Consider the following 24,783-nt stretch of genomic DNA (forward strand, 5'->3'; position numbering starts at 1 on the left):
GTAAGTAAAATTAGGTCCTTCTAGTCTATAATGAAACAAGTCCAACTGCCGACTGGTGTTTTCGTTGTGGGTTAAGACACCCCCTTCGGGATGGCCCTGTACACGATAATTAATATTATCGTGATATCGGAGTATATTACTATTGCTCCAATACGGGCAGTGCCGGCGTTAGGGGAGGACAAATGGGATATTTGTCCAGGGCCCCGCGCTCGTTAAAGGGCCCCATGATTTTTAATTATAATTTTCATTTAATTATCAACAAATTTTAAATCTATATTATGCCTATCACCAATTATTTGGAAAATGATATCTAAATTTAGCCATAGTACAAAATACAAAGTAAATCGTTATCGATACGACGAAAGCGTAATATTTCAACGAGTAGGATTCCTACAATAAATAATAATATAAATATTTATTGTCTCTATAGTTATTGTTTAAAATTCGAAGAAAAACAGTATTTTTTTAAAAAATCCTGATTTAAAAAAAAAAAACTAGAATTTTTCCCCTCTAAAGGGTCCTATGTCCAGGGTCAGTGGCGTAAATGGGAAAAAATCTAGGGGGGGCAATATAATATATTTATTATTACCAAAACCCTGACACCCCTCCCCCAACCAGTTAAAACATATTTTTATTGTATGTATTTTATACAGTATATCTAATTATTTGATTTTACATAAGTGTTTTAACTCATTTTGTGGTTTAGATTAACATAAATTGTAGGTAGCAGGTACTAGGTACCAATACCCATAAGAGTTCATTAATAAAAGGTGCTATTTGTACTATTGGATTATCTAGGGGGGGGGGAAATTATACCTTTATCTCTCAAAAATTGTCAGGGAGGCACTTGCCCCTCACAATTACGCCAATTTCCAGGACCCCGCAATACCTAACACCGGCACTGAATACGAGTATATGTTTAAACTTAAACATGCTCGTTCAAGTGTACTAATAGGTACTACAATTTTTTGTACTCAAATAGTTAGTTTTTATTTTTATTATTTAAAACACGTTATTTATATTATTTTTAAATACAGCTGAATTTTAGGTAATATGTAACTATGTGCTACAATCACACATGTAAAACATAAAAATCAATATACACCCAGTGGCGCACACTCAAAAATGAATAGGGGTAGCATATTAAATGGAAAAATAACACCCACCCACTAAATCACTTTCAAAAACAGACCCGCGGGGGCTTCGCCCCCACACCCCCCTAACTAGAATTCTCTAAACTTGTTCAAGATTTAATAATAAAGTATTGAATGTTAATAAAATAAAATACAGGTTCTCGGTAGCTATTAGTTTTTAATGATTATTGTAAGTCTTAATAATTATGTACACTGGGAGTAAACATCAAACTTAAATTAATATAATAAAGCCTTTTGCAATAAGCTACTATTATTTGAAAATGTATTAATTACAGTATCTGTGTCAATTTTAATATCATTTTCACATGATAGTAACATTAAATTTTCTAACCGACTTTCACACATGGTACTACGAAGTTTGTTTTTAATAATTGTCAATTTAGAAAAGGTTCTTTCGGGTTCTTTAGTTTTTATTACACGTAGCACGTTTAAACCGTTTTACCAATAGTAACGAACGGTTGTACAGGCTTGCCTATTTTAATGTCCCCGAATAATTATTATTATAGTTTATGTAGGTATAGGTACAATTGAATTGATATCCTCATATAAGTCATGAGACTTCGGCTACCCAAACCACCCACCTCTAAAAATGCAGAGGCCATGGCTTCTCAAAAACCTCTTCAACACGCCACTGTACGTAGTAGATTTATTATGATGTTATCATGTAGATGTAGATATTTTAGGGCCAGGAGGACCACCCACCCACCCACCCAATTTTTCAGGGGTAGCAGCTGCTACCCTTGAACCCTCCACTGTGTGCCACTGTATACACCACCATATCACCATACTATAGATTAAACTTGATTGTTTGAATATTTTTTTAAACATTAGGGTTAATATAACTATATTATAATTCCTTAAATAAAGGAATAAAATTTAATTTTTATAAACTTTTACTTTTATTTGTTTTTTCAGTATTTAAGATATTTTTATGAAAAATCATATTTTTCCAAAAAAAGAATATTTATAAAAGATTATTTTAATGAAATTATAAAGAAGAGCATCTTCTTTTTAAGATTTGAAGTGCATATAAAACCAGTTTCTAGTAAAGGCTCTTAATGTCTAGGCTGGATCCACTGATTAGGTAATTAATTTGTCAACATTCTGTATGACTTAAATATAATGTTTCTAGTAGTCCATTCTCTTCCACTGATAGAATTTCTTGAGTTTATTAGAACAAATTTAAAATTTATAAGATACAACTAATTATACTACCATGCCATGTATACACTTAATATGCATGGATTTTTGCCAATACAAAATATTTTAACAATTACAATGTAAAAAACAAAAACTAGCTATTTTTCATATACTTTTCTTTATTTTAAATCATTTAAATGTTAATAACCATTAAAATGTACAAAAACAAATTTTTGAACACTCAACAAAAAACAGCAAAGTTTAAATTAATTGTATCCATAGTTCGATTATGAATTTATAATACCAATTTAGACTCTTCAATATTTATTTTACAATATAAATTGCTAAAATATTAAAAAAATTATATTGTTTTATGTTGTTTTTCATCTTTTATATTTGCACATATTTTTCTTATTTATAGGAATTTAATAATAATGGTACTGTAAATAAATAAAACGTAAAATATCTAAGTACAATATTTTTAATTTAAAAAATAATACTAAATTAATATAATATTATAGTACTATAGACGAGTTATAAATATAATAATGATAATTATTAATATTTAAGCTTAATTATAAGATCTAGTGTGGAGTTATATGTAAAATAATGATAATTAATATTAACTAAATTCAATTATATACTTATTTTTATTTCAACCAATTAAGAATAAAATTATCACTAATTTAAATTAATCAAACATAAAGGAAAAATAAATACTTGGATTTTTTATTGATTCAATGTGAATAGATATGATCTTAAATTATAAAGCTTACAATATTATTTATTTATTATTATAAATATAATATTGTTATAGTATATAATAACACAAAGGAACAACAAAAAATGAAATAACTTTATTATATGTATAAGTTAGATATATAATAAGATTATTTTTTATTCTGTTTTTGTTTCTTCTTTGGTCCATTATCAGCTGGTAAGCCTTTAACTAAGGAAAGTTTAGATTTTAATTGAATTAATAAATTAATTTCCGGCTGTAATTCACTTTTTTCTACTTTTGCTTCTTTTAATTTTCTTACTATATCGCCCTGCATCAATATAATAAGATAAATATTAAAAATTAATAAAAAAGATTGTGTATAAATTAGTTGAAGCTTTTATGGATTGATATAATATTTCCTTTTATGGAAATATACTATTTCAGTAGTGTGTAATATGTTTATATATTAACAGTACACTACAAAAATACACTTAAGATTACACATACAAGTTAGAAAACTGATAAATAAATACACATTCAAAAAGAAAATATACGATCAATATCATAATTATAGAATTAATTAAATTACTTGTTTTGAAATTTCTTTTTCTAAATCATCTATAGATATTGGATTAGATGCTATTTTCATTTGTTCTAAACTTTTCTTCATTTCCAATAATCCTTTGACGTATGGTTCCCATTCACTTTTTTCAGCTTTACCTTGCTTTAATGATTTCACTAAATCACCCTGAAGAAAAAAAATATTTTTAATAGTTAAAGTTTGTTTAAAATACATTTTTTGAGAACCAGTTTACTTACTTGCTTAGAAATAGCTTCTTCCATTTGTTCAATACTTGAAATTTGTGTAAGATCCAACCCAGGAACAAGTAATGTTTCTTTTTCCGGTGAATTTTGTTTACCAGCAAAACGACTTTTTAATTGATTAACAACAGATGCATCAATTTTATCAAATAATGGAGCAGGCTATACATAAAAATAGACAGTAAATAATATAAATTATTTGTAGTAAAAAAATATTTATTTATACTTTTCCAATTTTATGTCCAGGTTGCAAGAAAATTGATACAAAATTATTTAATAAAAATGTTGAAATATCAACATTCAATTGTTTGCCGATTATATTAACGGTTTGTGGCATATAAGGTTGTAACATTATAGCTATTAAACACACCAGATTACAACTAAGTCCAATGATAGTACCAGCTTTGATTCTAAAAAAAAAAAAAAAATTAGTATAAACAACATAAAATAATTCTTCTTTAATTACTTGTCTTCGCATGACCCTTTCACTAATACCCATGGTTTTTGGAATTGCATGTATTGATTACCATGACGAGAAATAGAAAGTATAAGTCGTAAACCATCTCTAAGTTTGGCCTTATCTAACATACTTATATATTCTTTTACATCACGTGTTACAAGTGCCAATAAAGTGAGTTCATCTTTTCCCAATTGAATTTCAGGAATAACACAATCAAAAAACTTTTCTAAAAATGCTAAAGCTCTGAAATCATATTTTCTATACTAATTTAGAAATTCTATTATATATAACCAAATGTCATTTTCATAATATTTAGTAAATACAACATTCACTAAAACATTATTTACCTATTACAAAAGTTTCCTAAATTGTTCAACAACTCAGAATTATTTTTAGTAGCTAAATCACCCCAGCTAAATGAACTATCCTGAGATTCTGGACGAACAAACAGCAAATAAAACCTAAAAACATCTGCTGGCAATCCAGTATTTTGAGCATCATTCCCAAATACTCCGATTCCACGGGATTTAGAAAATTTACCATCTTCATAATTTAAATACTCTAAAACAGCAAAAAAGTAAAAATAATTATGTTATAATTTGTCTTAAGTTTAATATTTTAAAACAACAAACCTGTGGCCATTATATGGTTAACAAATGTATAGTTGCATTCAGTAGCAAAAAGACAAGCTGGAAACATAACGGAATGGAAAGGCACATTATCTTTAGCCATAAATTGGTAATATGTTACTTTAGTATCAATTTCTGGTTGCCACCATTTACGCCACTCTAGTGTGTAAACAGCACTCATACTCATATATCCAATTGGTGCATCAAACCAAACATAAAACACCTATACATTTAGTTGTTAGAATTATTGTTATATTTCATCAGATAAAAAAGTAAATAGTATACTACATTAATATCTAAAAAAAATTTAGTAATAGATTAACTAATATGATAGGGCTATTTGGAAATAAAAATCAAAACACCAAGAACAATATTTTTTATAACAAAAGTGAGAGAGACAGAGAAAAATAGTATTATTTCTACATCATAATTGGAAAAATTATAATTGTAAATTCTTTAAAAATAAATGTATAGTGAAATTTAATAATAAATAACATACTTTTGATTTAAATTCTTCAATTGGTACTGGAATTCCCCATTTCAAATCTCTAGTAATACATCTTTCTTTCAAACCATCTTTCATCCAAGACTTAGTAATCACTTTAGCATTATAAGACCAATTATCTCCAGATTTATCTACCCAATCTTTTAATTTAGCTTCAACTTTGGGTAAATTCAAAAAGAGTTGCTGAGAATTACGTATAACAGGTGTTTTTTGACAAACCTTACACCTAGGTTGTATAAGCTCAGTAGCATTTATTAAATGACCACAACCATCACATTGATCACCTCTAGCATCTTCATATTTACACAGAGGACATGTTCCTTCAACAAAACGATCGGCCAAAAATCTGAAGTAAAACAATAACAAATAATCTATACAAATTTATTGTAATAAATACGAACCGATCGCAATTTTCACATAAAAGTTGTTCCATAGAAGCAGTGGTAGTATACCCATTATCATGTACTTCCTTGAATATGCTTTGAACAATTCTAAATTAAACATAAATTAACTAGTTAAATTATAATTTGAGCTAAAATGTTCAAAAAACTTTACTCAGTTTGTTTATCGGATGTAGTTCTGCCAAAATGGTCAAAACTTATGTTGAACCACTTATAAATTTCACTATGAATTTTAAAATATTTGTCACAAATCTGTTGAGGTGTCAATTTTTCTTCTAAAGCTTTTGTTTCCGTTGCTGTACCATATTCATCAGTACCACTAATGAATAATGTATTCCAACCACGCAATCGACAATATCTATTAAATAAAATCATTATTAATTTGATTGATTAATTAAATATAATCAAATTTTAATTATATCATTGTACTGGAGGAAAACCAACTTGATTTTTTTAAATTGTATTTCTTCTCATACAAAAGAAGTAAAATACCTTAGTCTACTGTTTGAAACAGAAAATTCACTTGAGGTTATACATGCAAACAACTTCACAATCGCCATCATAATCCCAACTTCCTACTTTTGTACAAAAATCTAACATATCTATTCCCATGGAAATAAACTTTAGTGTTCGGTCGAATTAGCAAACACCAGAATTGTTCAAGCATTTCAAGCAACGAATGATTGCCAATGCTCCCTGGGGTACATTACCAATATATCTTTGCATAATGATCTAAAAATCCCAACCATAGAAGAAACAGCTACTACATACTACTTACATACTCCATTACAAAACAGAACATCATTCCAATAGCCTAATCACTATAGTTTAATTTTAACAATCTTTCGGGAAATTCAGTCAAACGCCTAAAACATGAATAGCCTAGAGATCTTTTCAATGTTTAATTTGTACATTGAATTTTATAATAAAATTTTATGACCTACTCATTACTCATTTTCAGATGTTTATAATGTGAAACATCTTCATATTTTTCACAAATGAATGATTCTGCCGAATAAGGTTCTATGTCGGATTTTGTCAAAATTTTTTTTTTTATGGAATAATGTCCTATATCAGGTGTAGAATGTGTTTCTTTGGTCTTTAGTACTAAAAGAAGTCATTAGAAGCTACGAGAATCGCATATATATACAGAAATGACAGAATTTTCAGAAGTAAAAGGGATTATGTCATATAGATACGACGTCATTTTTTTAATATCATTCGTAACTAATCATTTAATTATATTATAACCAAAATATGTTATATCATATAATATCTGCAATTATTTCTTTTCTTATTCAATAAACAAACATGATACACCTACATGTGCACCAGGTTTTTATTTTAAAATTTTTTAGTGGAAGAAAGGCCCATATAACTCCAAGAAATTGTAATTAATAATATTAAGTTAAATATTGTTTTTCAGCGCTCCTGAAAAGTTGAGAAATCCGACATAGGCCCTTATTCAGAGGAACCACTCAAATGGTTTTATATTATACTAACTAACATTTAATTATTATACACCCCTGTATAGATTGTAAATAAATGAATAAGCAATTTAAAAAAAGAAGAATTATTAAATAAAAATGTACAACATATTAAAAAATAAACAAATGAGTTTTTAACTTAAATATTAAATAATAATTAATATGTAATATTCTTAATTATTATTTAATCATATATTTTTCATTTATTTTATACATTGATTATTTCAGAATGTAATTATGTATTATTTTTAGATTACGAAAAAAATAAAATTTGTAAGTTAACTCAGTACAATAATTCATAAATGGGTATTCATAACATGAATGTATTGATGACATTTAGTGTTTAATTTACATATTATAGAAACTTATTTAATAGTATACAAATTTTATGACGTAATTTAATTTCCTGGATTTAAAACATAAATTTTAAAAAGAAAAAAGTTTAAAAAAATTCCCTTAACTACATTTTATTATAATTATACAGTGACTGATAAAAATGCTATTTTTAGCATCATTTTATACTAGCATATTATATTAAGCATCATAACTATAAAAATCAGTAAATTACATTATGATAACAAATATTAATTGATATAAATCCATTACAATTTAAAATTTATAATATAAAAAAGTAAAATATTATTTTAATGGTAATTGTCTGTCATGAATTTTATTAAAATTTCATATTTTAAGTATCTGATAAATTTTTTTTTATTTATAATTAAGAAAAAATAATTAAAAACTAAAAATATTCATAATATGAACAAAATATTAAATAAATTACCTTGCAAACACATCTGCAGATAATACACAACCAATTATATTACCAAGATGTGGAACATTGTTGACATAAGGAAGTGCTGAGGTCACAAGAACATTTTTTTCGCCTTTAACAGGTAATCTATTGCAAAATATTTAAAACATTAATTTTGAATAATAATAAAACATAACTACTTAACATTTTTATTAGAATAAAATTATTTACAAAAATTATTTGGGAGCAAATAATTTCACCACTCTAAACATTAAAAATAATTTAATTATTTAAATTTACAATTTAAAATTAAATAAGTATTGAGACAAAAATTTTTTGGTTAAACATAAATTGAAATACATGTGAAATTAAAAGAAAAACATCTAAACTATTGACAAAATCTGAACTTCAAACAATTTTTTTTTAAATCGAATGACATAAATATAAAGTTTTTTTTTTTATAATTACATGTTTTTCTATTCTAGCACTTGTTATATTATTCCAAAGGTACTTCATCATTTATTGATTTTATGGACAAAAATAATATTCAGACTCCAGAACACATAAACACCAATTAAACGTTCGACTGTATTATACAATTGAGCGTAAAATAATTAAATAATCCAATACTTACACTGGTACGCTATTAACTTTATTGAGGTCTTTCAGACAGGATTTAGAGACCCACGAATTTTTTGCGTTCATTAACTCGGCTTCATCTAGGTCGACGGTCAGTGACATTGCTTAAACTTAAATAGGAATTAAATAAAAATAATAACCGATTGAAATCAATCAAAGGACAACCGTTGACGGCCTTAATATAATTGAAACTCACAACGACTATGGTAATCCACTGACCACTTGGCACTTCTTGCCTTATTTATCAACAGCGTATTTCATTTTTTAGGTTATCAGCAGATATTTAAAGCAAATTATTATCACCGCTCTTATTATTGTAGGTTAAGTATAAATTATGCTTTACACCAAGCCGGCTACCGCTGTAGCATCCCGATAACGAAATGATGCTATATTTATTATAATACTGATAATTATTTATAATTAGTTATTTTTAATGTGTACACGCGGGCGTCCTACTGGTTCTCACAGTTTGCATGAACAGGCGCGGATACAAGGGGGAATGGAAGCGATGCCCCCCCCTAATGTCACGAAACAAAACGAAAAAAAATTATAATAAAATATGTCAACATTTCTCGACTTGGCAAAATTAAAGAAAGGAACTCTATTTACTTTAAAAAAAAAAAGAGCATCCCCAAAACTTGATAAGCGTTATAATTATAACGTAATAATAGTAGGGGACGCTAAAATTTCTGAAAATTAGTGGGGTAATCCGTCCCTTCTCAAGTCGAGCACTGTAGGTTGTCAAGCAATGATAAAAATTATATTTTTTCTATAACACCTATATATGTTTATAAAAAACCAAAAAAAAATTAGATTTCGCTCTATAATATTCAATTTAATTTCATATTTTTTTTATTGTTCTTAAATAAAAAGTTTTCTTTTCGATGTACCTATTTTTTTTTTAAACTTTTAGTTGGAAGTTTATTCCTTTACAGTGTAAAAAAAATATTTACGATAAAAGGTAATACTTATAATACTATAGAATTATTGAATTTTATATATTATATTATGTCAACAATATAAAATCCCCCCCTCTAAAAATTACTTTAGATCCGCGCTTGTGCTCGAATGTATTCATTTGATATAGGAAAAACGTTGAAGAAACTAAAGTAGTGCAGAAATGCAAGCTCATGTCCACGAGTTCATTCAAATTATCGCCAACACTACGTAAATGCAACTACAGAAATTCAAATTGTAAACATCATGTGTGAATTGAAATAGTAATACTTTATCTTATAGACCAGGGATCATGACCGACGAGAGGGTGGGACAGGGAGGGCTAGAGCCTCGGGGCCCATCGTCTTAGCCTTTTATACAATATTTTTATTGAACTAAAATATGTACAAGTAATATGTATATCTTAGTCAAACAAGTTCAAGTAAAGGGGGCCCCTGGGCCCTCAAAAGTTCTCGTCGGCCCTGCCAGGGATGGGCAACTCAAGGTTATCAAGGAGCTAATTTATAGAACTTTCAAATCTGGTAGAGTAAAGAAAAAAAATAGGTTATTAGATTATTTGACGGTTAGCATTTATTTCATACAGTTAAATTTTACGACTAAACCAATCCAATAAATTAAGTACTTAATACTATTGTCACAGGCTAGGTTAGGTATATGAAAACTATTTTCATATAGTCTGTGCTATAGTATTAATACCTATAGTTATATTAACTGTGCTGATATGAGGTTATATTATGTTTAGACATTTAGTAATTTAGCTGTAGTTCAATACCAGATAAGAATATAATGTCAACATTTTACGATCAATATAATAAAATGAAATATTGATAAACACTAAAACATTATGAAGCAATTTGAAAATGTAGCACGAGTTAAATCAAGAAATAATAAACCAAGGACCAGGTGAAGTTCGTCGGCCGCCAATTGCCTATCTATGTTATAGACGAATATAAATCATTATATTACAACAATTATTGTGCGCATATATACATAGATAATACTTCGACAATCATTTAATATTGTTTCTACAACCAGAATAGGCAGTCAAAATAAAGGGACTGAATACCATAATTTAAGAACTTTTACAAATATTATGACAAATGTGGAATCATAAGTTATGATCCCTAATCTTTACTTACCTTTATGTATCTTCTTATCTGACAAAATATATCAGGTAAGTACCTATTTTAATTGCATAAATGATTAAAACATGTTTTTAATAATTGATAAGTAATCAAGATAGTTAGGAATGTTGAGTATTGGGAGGAATATTGTATCAGAAAAAAAATGTACGAGTTACATTTTTTAAGAGTATTTTTTTTTTTAATTCATTTTTAATACGTATGTATGCCAACTTGAGCATTTTAATAAATGATTTTAGTTCTGTAACTAGCATTGCCATAAATTTATAAGGTGAAACAAAAACAAAACATACACATTATTGAAAGATATACTTTTTATTATTTTAATTACTTTTAATATATTAAGCGGACCATTAATGGCAGGCAATATAATATTTAAAAATATTTTTGTAAAATAAAATATATTATATATTTAAGTGCAAATTACATATTATGTTTTTATAATATATTGTTAATTGATTACAATTAAAAATGTACTTTGAGATAAAATCGTCTTAATTAAAAATGAATCAATTCAACATTTCCTCTAAACGTCTAAGCCAGGACATATAGACATCCTAAAAACATGTTTTGGGGCACCAGGACACGAAGTTCAAAATCTATTTTCCGGGACATATGGCAACCCTATCTGTCATCATTGATTATAGAATATAAAACAACAATAAGTAATAACTAATATTTGTGCATCAGTTTAAATAAGTTGATTGGGTCTGTTTGGATAATCCATATACAAATAAACATGTGTTGCTTTGTTATTTTTATAACAGGAATGATTGAAAAACAAAAATGTATTTAGGTATTTGGTTTTATTTTATTATGGCTTTTATACAAAAATTAAAATAACATTATAACAATATAGTTACAATAAAAATAAAATCACAAAATTATAATGGAAGTATAATGCATTTATTCTACTAGATTCACAAGTAGAAACTAAAAAAAATTGTAGAAAATTGAATAAATTCATTACATTTTGTTATAATAATTCATCAGTATATATACATAATAAATTAGCGTGCCACTAACATAATCAATAAATTTTGACATTCATAACATTTTGTTAATACTTTACTTAAACTACAAAACCATATAAAACGAAATAACATTTATTTCTTGACTAATTCTTAATTAAAAAATTCAACAATACACATATAACTTTTTTACTACAATACAGTTTTTGAGTACAAAGTTTATAAATGTAATGTTTTATTTCATTGTTCTGTATATAATTTTCATTAAGTAAATGTAAATATAAAATAGCTGAGTTATTATATTACAATTATCACAACTTTTTTTTTTTCATATATAACAAAATCACTGAAAAAAATAGTGGCACAATGTATTATAGTAAAAATGTATGAATACAAAGCACAATATTCAATTAGTCATGTGATCAAAAAATAATTTAAACCACATATTACATAAGGTTAAAAAATGTAATTAAATAAAGTTTTAATTAATGCAATAATACTTGTTGATAGGGTGACATACAGATAGCACACTATATATGAAAACAAACTAGTTTTAAAAAAAAGTAAGAAAAGTATTATAAACAAAACAGATTAATAGAAATTAATTAATATAAATCAGTACTTTAGTTATTTAAAAATAGATGTTCAAGAACTAAACTAAAAGTTTATAGTAGTATCTTAACAAGTCAATAGTAATAATACAACCAATAGCAATATATTAGCAACTAACTCATACAGTTACAAAATATTAATATACAACTGAATTAAAAATAATTTAACATATTATATTTTAGTTAATACACTAATTCACATTTTTAAATTAGAAATATAATTGGTTGAAAAAAGTTTCTAATTATAGTTTGGGTACAATAAAACTTTTACAACATCAGTTAGTAAATAAAATATATATATTAAAATGTAAACCATGGTTATGTATTTTAAAAGGCAACAGTTAAAATGATTAATGTACTAATATTTTTGAGCATCCCAATGTTTACAAAAGTAATAGAAGTGTGACTTGAATGTTACACACAAGTACCTGAAACTTCTAATGGAATACTTTTATTGTACTCATAATTTTTGTTCGATAATTATTAATGTAATTAGTTTATGAATTTGTCTTGGGCGATGTTGGGGAAGACTGCTGTGCACGTTCAATATACAAGTTTAACAGCTTGAGCTTAGCGCCATTTAGACTTGAAATATGAGGTGCAAATTCTTGTTCGCCAAATACTTTATGTAATGAAACCATACAAAATACAGCGGATTTTCGAACAGCACTATCAGGGTTATCATAGCCTTGCAGCAAGCCAGGCATTATTTCTTTCATTTGAGAAGCTACAGGAGGACTGCCATACATATCAACTAGTTTAGTCATCATTTTGATTGCCATCAAATTAACTGGAAATTCTTTTGCTGATATTAAAGGCGTGATTACTCTGACTACTGTTTCTGGTTGTAATGATACACTAAGGGCAAATGAACATTCTTCTGCAACTTTTACAACCGGTTTACAGGGATCACAACACATATTTAGTACTTTTAGAATTATCAATTCAGTAAAATTATGAAAACAAGTAACCATTTCTGGCTTTTGAACTAAATTTGTAATTAAAGTAATAGCTTGTTCTCGTATGATTGGTTCACTGTCCATTAATAATTTTAAAACTACTTTGATTATTTTTTTAAAATTTTTTACAAGCACATCAACAGGACCATCTCTAATTAATTCTTTTAGACGATTTAAATTTGATTGTTTATAGTCAAGTTGCAAGGTGTCTTTATCTAAATCATCAAGTATTTTAATAATTCCATCAGTTGCTGTTGTATGACCATTTTTGTAGCCATTCAAATTATGATTATCAGTTTCAGTACGAACAGACATTTGACTTATTCCAGAATCATAGGAAGCAGTATCTCTTTCTCCAGTATAGTGACATTCTAAACTGTATTTTTGTATTTCAGCAGTAGTTTGTTTTAATGACTTATATATTTCTTCTGAATTGAAATTATCAGTAGTATCATGTTGTAAGGGTGGTGAAGCAAGATTTGTTGGAGACTGTCGATTATGACTATGATATTTTGGAGACATTAATTGATCAACACTACTTCTTCTTACTCTATTTTTTATAAGTCCAGAAACTGCTTCTTGATACTCTTCTGGCAATTGAGATAACCTTAATGTGATTTGGGATGCATTTAAACTGTACAAAGCTAGTATAGATTCTTGAGCTGCACGTCTTAATTCAGGACCTTGCTTTATATTGTTGCCCATAGTCCATCCGATCATTTTTGTTAATGCTAAAGTAGCATAATCTTTTTTTCCATCAGCAGCAGATGGAAATGCTGATCCCGGATCCGTAGTAACAGCTAATTTTGATATATAACTCATGGCAAATATTTTCATTTTAGCATTAGGTGTTTGTGTTGGGTCTGTTAGAAATTTAAATACAGCAGTTAACTGAGAATCACAAGGAAATGATAATCTTACAATTTCCATAGTTTTTAAAATTTTTGAATGTACAGAACCAAGTATATCAGAACCTCCTTTATTAAACAACTTAGCCAAAAGTATATACAGCCAATGATCTAAATATTGGCTATGGGTAACAATTAATTCATTAAGAGCATCTAAAAAGAGACTTATGACTTTAGTTTGAGAATCCATAAACATTTTAGTAAATATATCTGTTAATCTTTTTAATAATAGTTCACTTATAATATTTCCTTGTTGTAAATATCTTTGTAAGCTTACCAAACCTTCTTTGCGATTATTCCAGTTTGAACTTTCACAATTAGATATTATATCTTCAATATCTAAACTAGAATTCTCCCAAATATCTTTATGTAATCGATGTTGTGATCCATTCCAATAAAATGAATCTGATGTTCTTCTGTGAGAATCAATTGACCGTTCTGAACAAATACTAGATGTTTCACTCTCATCACTATGGTCATCTATTGACCTTCCCAATATTTTTCTTGGAGATTTATGACCAGTAGTAGTACTACCAAGAGCATCAGCCAAAGCAGATTCTGCTTCTCGACTCTGCATTAATATTTTTTGTGCCATTATTGGTCTAGATATTGGTAAAATAGGTGGTCGTCTACTACTTGAATGTGATCCAAGGGAACTATACCTATTAGGACTAGCTTCTCTACTAGTATCTTGAGATCTGGGTATACCAGAACTGCCTCTTCGTGACTTTGGTTGCCCAAATGTAAATCTTGAAGATGGTGATCCTGAACGACTAGTTGGTTGAGATATTGACACTCTACCTCTTGATCTTCCAACTCTATCTGATTGATGCAAATCATCATTACTTTTCTTGGTAACAGATTGAGGGGAAACCATGGGGTTTACTTTTTGTCTAGCAAGAGCTGCATATTGAGCCCGAGCTTTTGCTCTTTGTGCAGCTTGTAAATCTATGGCACTGCTTGATCTCATTGAAATATTATTTTGAGGAGTTACTGGACGACGAGAAGGTAATTTTATACTTTCAGCCATTACAGATTTTGGCAAACATGAACTGGATCCAGTATTTGTAAGTAATACCTTACGATATGCTGGCTCTAACTTATTTAATAATACTTCTCCTTGTTCTGGAAAATGTTCACAAAATCCCCAATAAGATTTTCTTGATAACACACGAGCATCTGAATCAGCATCAGCTATACCTTTTTTAATGGAATCTTGAAGTATTGTTATATGTCTTTCTAATGCTTGAGTTGGCCATGTGCGTAGAATTTGATCAAAAAATTCACAACATGCACGTCTAATATCTTTTGACTTAGATCCCAAACTATTTGCAAGAATTGGTATAATACGGGGAGCATGGGTATGTTCTAATATAAATCTTATAGCAACTAACCCAGATGAAGCAGTTACTTTTGCTGAATTAGGTATGAGGTCAATTAAATTACTAAAAATTGACTCTGCGAAATGATTAAATTTAATGCCCAAACGTTGAGATAAAAATGCTATTGTAATACATGTTTCTCTAACAACCTGAGATCGTAAGTCTTTAACAGATGTTTGAAAGGAATGTTCTAAATACCTCAGATTATTGAAAAACTCTTCATACTTTGTTGCTCCAGTTATTACAAGTGATCTAATTTTCTTCAAAGACTCAACTCGCTTATTCCATTGTTCATTACCATCTTGAATAGATTCATGCAATTTTTTCATTGTATCATCTAAATCTCGTACACTAAAAATCTGTATAGAAGGAACGTCTTCAAAGGATCGAACGAAAGTGTCTTCATCAACTGCACCCGCATGAGAAGAAGCAGAAGATGCTGAATTTGGTTTCCTTACAGAACCAGTTCGTTGTAATGGCGTAGAATTTTGAGGGAAAAATGAACCGGGTCTTTTAACACTACCAGGAATGCGTCTAGGTGCTGACATACAAGCACGATCAGTCTCATCATCATCAGCTAAACTGAGTCCAACAAAAGCAGATGGTAATAAATCTCCAGCTGCTTTAGCTTCATCAAATTTATTCATCAAGTCTGTCATTTTTCCTTGAGGAATAGTATATTTCTTTTGTATATCAACACGTAATTTATCCCCAACATGTTTATATAAATCAACAAGTGTTTCAAACGCTTTATGTCTTACTTGAACATTAGGATCACTTAAAAGTTTAATAATCATAGGTACAATTTTTGATATAGCAATACAGTTGGCACCAAATTCTTCAACAGTAGACAATAATAATTTCATAGCTCCTTCTTTAACATTACTGTTTTTGTGATAGAATGCATTAGCTGATATTTTGTCAAATAATGACTGAGGGCTAATTGTATCACATTCCATTAACTTCATAATAAGAAAGAGTGCTTTAACTTTTATTGATTCCTTACTATCACCAAGTCGATCAACAGCTAGGGGTAAAACAGTCGAAATATATGGTCTAAAATCTGTTCTCATTCTAGTAATCAATTGTGTGATAATATCTATTCCATATTGAGTAACTTTTGGATTGCTATTAGATAACCATTGAACAATTCCATCAATAAACATTCCAATGTCAGAACATTCAACTGAATTACTAGGCTCCTCTAAGTAAGTAAATAATTTACCACCTACAGTGACTTTCATTCTTATATCAGAAGTTGATAGTAGAGGTAAAAAGCCATCTAAATCTTGTGGTGATCCAGCAGCCATGTTCATAAAAACAGATTATGTGAAAGGTAGTTTAATAAAAGTTTTTAAATGCTACACTCCTTTATCATGCAACACATTTATACGACCACCGATGACCTGTAACAAAATAATTCAACATTTATAATTAATAAATTAATATTAATTAAATTAAATTATTTAACACAATTTAAGAATATTGTATACTTATTAAATATTTAAACATTTGTACATACAGATGGATAATTGATGTCATTTAAATGACCAATTTATTAGCGCATTATAATAATAACTATTTCTTAATTAATAAATACCAATTGAAATTCTTAACAAAAAATACAATTTAATAGTATTATCATTATGTAACAATTATTTAAAATGTAAGACTTCTTAATTGATGATATTTATCATGAACTTTATGTAACCTGATACATATATCATTCATTAAGATAACTACCAAATATTAAATAGTAAATTGTAATTACTCCAATTACTGAATTTAAAAACTAGAAACAATTTATTTTTGAATATAGTTTGGCAGAAAAAAATAAAGCATCAACACTAATGACTTATACAATAAATAAAGAATATTTGCTTAAGAATTTAATAATACATATTGTAAAAATAAGAGTATACTAGAAAATATAAGATATTACATTTTAATACTCATACAAAAAATTTAAATGTATTGGATGATAAATATTGGAAATCCTTTATGTAATTATTAATATATATATATAAAAATAAAGTGTTCATAAACAAATGTATAGCAATATTTTTAATATTTTTAAAATACTTCTACAATATTTATGTAATACACAATTTTTCAAACCTAAAATAACTATTTTATCAAAAGAAATACATTTTGAGACCAAAATTACTATACTCAATTATTTTAATATTTATTATTAACTACTTAGTGTGAAATACAAAAAAAATAATATTTTAGAAGGTACTTACTCTGATAATTTTTTAAGTAAAAAATGTTCACAGAAGCATAAAATATGAATTTAAAAAAATGCATTCCTTACTTTAATCAGAATCTAAAATTTAAATTTAAAACATTGTATTTTTAAAAAAATTATATACATGCATAGTTATAATTAAATAAAAATAAACAATTAATTAAAAATAGATAAACAAAGTGTTACTCTTAATCATCAAAATTGAATGAAAATAGATTATTAGTTAAGAAAATAGGTTGAAACTAATATAGCATAAGTCGAACTAAAAATTATACCTTTTTTTTTTTTTAATTATGAAGATATATTTTACGCTACCAAAAACATTAGTTACATCGGTGAAATGCTATTCCAAAATGATTAATATTCTCTAAGTGCTAATGTAAAAAAAAATAATATGAATACTCATAACTTTTGAACATAAATGTACAATATTTTTTTTGATAAATAATAATTAATTGATTATTAAAGAAGAATTAACATTCATTATTAGGGCAGAGAACTTGTAACTCTAAAAAAACACTAAATATGTAAGAACTTATGCACTGAAAATCCCTACAATATGTACTAAGAATATGCTTTTATATTTTTATAAAGCCATTTATTTATAAAATATATAAATCATTTAAATATTGCGTAACATCAAATTATTTTTCACATTCTACTTAAACATCACAATACTTACAGTATAGGACTTAACCATCTGTTGAAAGATACAAAATTCCAATAAATAACTTTTTAACAAATTATTAAAAGACTGGTTATCTTTAGATATTTTAATGTTAAAACAGTACACAAAGACGAAAAGTTGACACGAATTATGAATAGATGCACATAAGCAGACTGCAGAACTAAAACTAAACGACTATAATATAAAATTATTTTCAAGTACTGATAAAAGTCAGTGCAATGAAATTTTTTGGTATTGTTTATGGCATCATTAACATTCTATCAGAAAATGTATTATGTAAGCTACGTGTTTACCGTTAATAAATAAAATTAATCTAATCCCCTATCCTGAATATGTATTACTATATAAAATGTGTATCTGCGAACAGTCAACAACCATATTATATGATAAAAACTATTTTTAATTCAACAATATTTTGATTGTATATTTGAGGAAATAAGAACGTTGGCAGAAAAATGTCATTAAAAAAAAAAAACTCGAAATATGTATTTATATGCAAAATAAAATTTCAAGACTAGATTTATGAAAGTATGAAACATATTTGTTTTGTATTTTGCTATTTTTGTGATTGTGCAAAACAAATATACAAATGCTGTAAGTCCTCTATCCTACTCATTACTAAGAGTTAAAAATTCATAAGCTTAATTAAATTTAATATAAGTAACCTACCTATAAAATGTGTTTCATAAAATATAATAATAAGCAAGTATTTTGTTTTATGGCACTACAAAAACTAAGAACAAAAACCTAATTAACGAAAAACTAGAAAAAGTTAGCAAGATGTGATACCCATAAAAACAAATCTATTGCTTTCTATAACTTATTTAATTCAAATAGAAATCTTCAAAAAAAATTATTTGTAGCCATTAGATATTCAGCATAAGCACATTACATTGCATCAAGACACCAGAAAATATTATTTTAACACTACATCACACTTTTGTCGTACAATACCAATATCCTCAAAGAGAAATTTCTTCTTTAAATTATTTAATTTACTAGGGCCAACAGTAAACTCAACCATCAGCTGGTCTAGCTATTTGAGTTATTTACTTTGCCCACCTAAAAACAATGACGCGTACTAAAGCAGGTCGTATACGACCAACGGAAACCCACAGGGCTTAAAGAAGAATTAATTTTCCATAAGGAATAAACAAAATTAGAGTAAGAGTAAATTTTGGACCAAAAGACTTACCATCAACTTGGACTCATCATGAAATGATAACAGGTTTCCCGTCGTGCACATTTGTTCGCGGAAACGTTTCAACTTATGAAACGTTGAGTCAATTTTTGGTCGTGGGTTGTGACTAGTATGTAACTTCACTCGATCGGCTAGAACATAGAATAATCACGAAAAAATTCGATAGGAAAAATAATTCTACGTTAGGCTTAAAAATCATCACACCGAACGGAAAAGAAGGCAGTAGAACAACAACAGATTTATTTTTTTCGTCAAGGACAAAATAATGGATGTGTAGGGTGCGTTCAGCTGCAGCTGCACAAACTTCGAAACGGAAATGAACGGTGGAGATGGACGGAACATAACCTCAAATTTGTTCATTATGTTTGAATGTAAATGTTATCTTCTTCGTACATCATATTACAACTTTCTGTTGGGCTAATATTTTATTTATTTATTTTTTTTAAATGTTCGATATTATTTGTACAACCGCTAAAACCACGATTTGACAGTGAACTTAAATTAGAAATATTATATTGTAATGAAAAGATTGATCTTGTATTCCTAATAATTCAACACGTTGGATAGAATATGCAATAATGTAAATATGTAATGTAATACTTACGACGTTATGCTAACACATCTTTTTTAGCGAACTCGGAAAAAGAGCTATAAAATAGAACTCTTAAGTACATTATAATATACATTGTTACGTATTCTACCTGTCTATCATAGAAGTCATTTGGTTTACAGAAAAATAAACATTGACCACATAGTATAGAATACGGTCAGAGAACCTAACTCTGTGTACTATATTGTATGCATAGCGTTTCTGTTGTTTAAATGTATGCCGAAATGTAATGTATTCAGTTAAATAGAAGTGAAGAATAATTTTCTACACTTCCTAGTCCTTGTCCCATCGAGTCATAATATGATAACATGTATTCTGGAAATAGTAACAAAATATCATTTGAGTCCGGCGATATCACGTCGTCGTTCGGCCATGGGACTCGGACGAAACATGAATATAATTAAAAAAAAAAAAAATTGTTAACAGAGTAATAATATGATCCAATGATGACGGAAAGAATAATAAATTTCGTCCGGATGCAGTCAATAATCCTGAGCGTTATATTTCATGGCCCTCGAGTCTCGAGGAATTTATTCTGTAGGTATCATTAAAAACGACGAAATTATAAAGAACGAAGGCGTGAAGAACATCATACATTATGTATAACACTCGTATATAATTTATGTAAGTTATAAATCCATATACATGGTAGGTTTCGTTCATTCAAGGTTATCATACGTCTCAACTCTTGGTCGTTGTTTATTCCGAATCTTAACTTCTATTTTTGCAAATTTTATTGTTTTCGATCTATTTGAATGATGATATTACTAGGACATTTAACCTACTCAAATTAATACGGACATTAAATAAATTGCCTATCAGGTGTAAAGGTGGTTTAAAATGTACATTTTACTGGGGCAGATTAATTTAAACCACCATCTATTCTGAAAAAATTGTTTTAGCTTCGCTTGATTTACATTAAAACTGTTAACATTAAGGCAGTTACTTGTGTAGCAATATAACGAGCACTGATCCACCAACTCACCCCAAAATGTTTTTAACAGGGAACTGTCTCGGTAGAAGGTACTTACAAGCTACCTATAACCAGATGAGACTAACGATTCATATTTCATTTCTATATAATACATCAGCTATACATTGGCACAACTTGAACTTGAATTTGGCGTGATGTTATAAGTATCGAGATAACATAGATTCGCAAGGGCTATGTTTCCACCCCCCCCATCAACTAATTTACCTACATACAAAAAGTATATGTCACGCAGCGGTGGATTGGCTAAAAATTTTGGCCCGGAAAATTACCGTATGACCGGTTCACTATTCAATAATAATAATTTTCCATAAAAGTCTCCTTTATTCAAGGATTAAATGCTCGTAGAATTGTTTACATCACGTTTACACTGGGTTTTTATCACAATCTTACAATTAAATACAATTTACTTAAATACATTAATTTTATAAAATAATTTTTAATCCAAGTACATCGGCCCAGTGTTATAATACAACTACCGGCCCACCGGGAACTTTCCCGGTATCCTGATGGGCCAATCCGCCGCTAATGTTATGGCTAGTGCCTGAAGGACAGTTAATATAAAGATTAACCGACTAATCTTAAGTTTAGACAATGCTTTTGGATAATGTCAAAATTCCGGACTTCAGCCACCAAAAACAAATGGATAATCTTAACACTAGCTAATAAAACCAACATTGTCCAACCGTTATTGGCCAATGACTAAATAACATTAGCCATAAGTAAATTAAAAATTTAAAACTATTTACAATAATAATACAATATTTTGAAATTGTAATATTGCATAAATATTGATATGTTGGGTAGTTGTATAGAGGTGAGCCATGTACGTGGTAAATAAAATATTTTGAATAATATAAATACTGTATACAGTTGTGTGCATTTTGATATTATTTTAAAATTGATATTAATTGCAAAATTCATATGCATGCAGTCGCATACAATAGTGTGTGCTCTATAGAGACAGTCCGTAATAATTTACCGTAATTACCGACTCAAGTTTGTAAGTAGTTAAGATATCAGCTTATAGTATTTTGTAGGTATATTTTGTTTTCAAGCCTAGGAGTTAATAAGTTAAAAGTTATGTTAAATTAACTTATTAACTTAACTTATTTTATGAATAATAAATTAACTTAACTCATTTCCTTACAAATTAACTTGAAATTAACATAATATTTTTTCGTTTACCCCAATTAAATTAATTTTGATTTTCAAAACCAGAAAAATATTTTTGTAAAATATGCATTCCATAATAAGTTAATGGACTTTGAAAAAGTATTACAATAAAAATTTCCAAGAATTTTTAGATGAGACCATAATATTTATCTCGGTTTTAACTATTGATAGGAGTCCCACCGTTCTTCAGAAAAATATGCCACCCATGAATTACATTACCATTGTCATGAAAAATGGCCGTAAAACTATATAATAAAGATAGATAGATATTATCATTGACTAAATAATTCTTAATAATAATTGTACTCTATTAGTATTAAAATTATTTCATAATCTGATATTATTAAATATTATTGAATAAGAGTATGTAAACCGTTTAATTAGTTGTACAGATAATGTTTTTAGACATTAGTCATACGCATATGGATAAGTCCAAAATTTAGATATTAGCCAAACGCAGAGACTAAACTTGAGTTTAGTCATACACCTAACACATATAAACTATTTACTACTATAGATTTAGTTCAAATTTTACCCAAGAAAATGAAAAAGTACGATTTTGTAAACCAAATTTTGTATTTGCATATAAGTAAAGCAAAAACTATAATACACTGAATAATAAGAGTTTTCAAACTTAATAATAATTTTGTGTATTGAGATTATAGTCATAGATTTTATCCCAATCTCAAACGGTCTTGACCAGCCCGATTAGGTACCTGGGGGTCCTGGTAGAATACAAACGTAACTACTGAGAACACATTAGGTCAGTAGCTGGTAAATCCGAGGGTCCTTTCCTTAGACTTAGGGGAGCGTCGTCAGCTAACTGGAGAATAGGTTAGGAGACAGAGATAATCTACAAAGCGGTGTTTCTTCAGAGGATCACCTACACTTCAGAAATTTGGATTAAGGCAGTTAGGACAGCAAAGGCCAGAAAATTGTTAGGCAGTGCTCAACGTAGGGCATTTCACTCCATCACCAAGGTATACCACACGACGTCCACTGACGCCCTGCTGGTTATTGCTGGGAAACTTCCGCTGGACCAATATAACTGTATAAGTAATTAAAATATACAGCAATGTTGCACTGTTAAAAATCTATGAAAGAGTACATAAACTACACAATAGTAGTGACCAACCCAAAGCCCGTAGGTCACATGTGGCCCTCGAAGGCAATCAATGTGACCTATTACAATTTTTTTAAAATGAAACAAATATAAAAAATGTAATAATCAAATAAATGTGTACAAACAACGTGTACTTCGATCTATATTTTCAGTAATCAATAAAATATTTGAAAACAAATTCATCATGCACCTACTTATACATTGAATACCTATTATATATAACAAAATAACATTATTTGATTAAAATTATTCGTAATTTTATAATTGGTAGCCCCCTCCAAGATAATTGTTTAACAAAGTAGTCCGCCGAGGAAAAAAGGTTAGACATTATCATATGAATAATCTTATATACACAAGTATACAAAATAAATAAGTAAAATGAGCAGTTAGTCACAATAAAAATAAGTTGATAACAGTATGAAATCTGGCATAGTATTTCAAAGAAAAATTATAATAAGACCCCTATATCAAATTAGAAAATATTTAGCTATATTATTGACAAGTAACAAATAAAATTTCATACAATATTTGTTATTTGTTTATGACCTAGTATCATGTAACAAATTAATTAAACGATACTAAATGTGTAATATTCATTAAGGGAATTGCAAGTCATGATTTTCTTTCTCTTTCTACCACACGCACAATATAGGTATTCAAAGGTATTATATTTCCAACATACCGAACAATATATTAAGGCGATAAGGATTTTGAAAAGTGGTTTGAATTTGTCATAGTCTTCTTTCGATAAGCAGTTCCCAACCCATGGACCGCGAGCAGGGTGGTCCGGGCCGTGAACCATATTATATAAACATTACTTACATATATTTTGAAAAATATTAAATATTAGAAACTGAAGATTTGTTGATTGAACTTTCATGTGATCAGACTCTAAAATTGTTTTCTAAAACTACACCATTATTACCATTCTAGTTAAATATTCGGCAAGACTTTCCAGAAATCTCTAAAATTACACTGTATATTTAAACAACATGTATGTTTGTGTAAATGAGCTTTTTCTATTTTAATTTTTAAGAAATAAATATGAGAATAAACTGAATTTGTGAAAGTGATTTAAGGCTAAAATTTTCAGTTTTAATT

General features: G+C 28.0%; 1 protein-coding gene across 1 annotated transcript; it reads right to left on the bottom strand.

The window, feature by feature from the left end:
* Positions 1–3,127: 3,127 nt before the first annotated feature.
* On the bottom strand, positions 3,128–20,061 carry LOC112693712 (CLIP-associating protein 1-like). The gene is made up of 14 exons (XM_025568902.1): positions 19,777–20,061; positions 12,893–17,048; positions 8,708–8,816; positions 8,104–8,220; positions 5,987–6,190; positions 5,833–5,922; positions 5,426–5,777; positions 4,930–5,149; positions 4,645–4,858; positions 4,304–4,540; positions 4,064–4,247; positions 3,835–3,999; positions 3,605–3,763; positions 3,128–3,343 (listed from the first exon to the last, which is right to left on the bottom strand). Exons 2-14 carry the CDS (start codon positions 16,956–16,958, stop codon positions 3,185–3,187), a joined length of 6,276 nt encoding a protein of 2,091 aa, XP_025424687.1. The 5' UTR covers positions 16,959–17,048; positions 19,777–20,061; the 3' UTR covers positions 3,128–3,184.
* Positions 20,062–24,783: the final 4,722 nt, after the last annotated feature.

Source organism: Sipha flava, unplaced genomic scaffold (genome assembly GCF_003268045.1).
Source record: "Sipha flava isolate LNK unplaced genomic scaffold, YSA_version1 89_pilon_pilon, whole genome shotgun sequence".
NCBI lineage: Eukaryota > Metazoa > Arthropoda > Insecta > Hemiptera > Aphididae > Sipha > Sipha flava.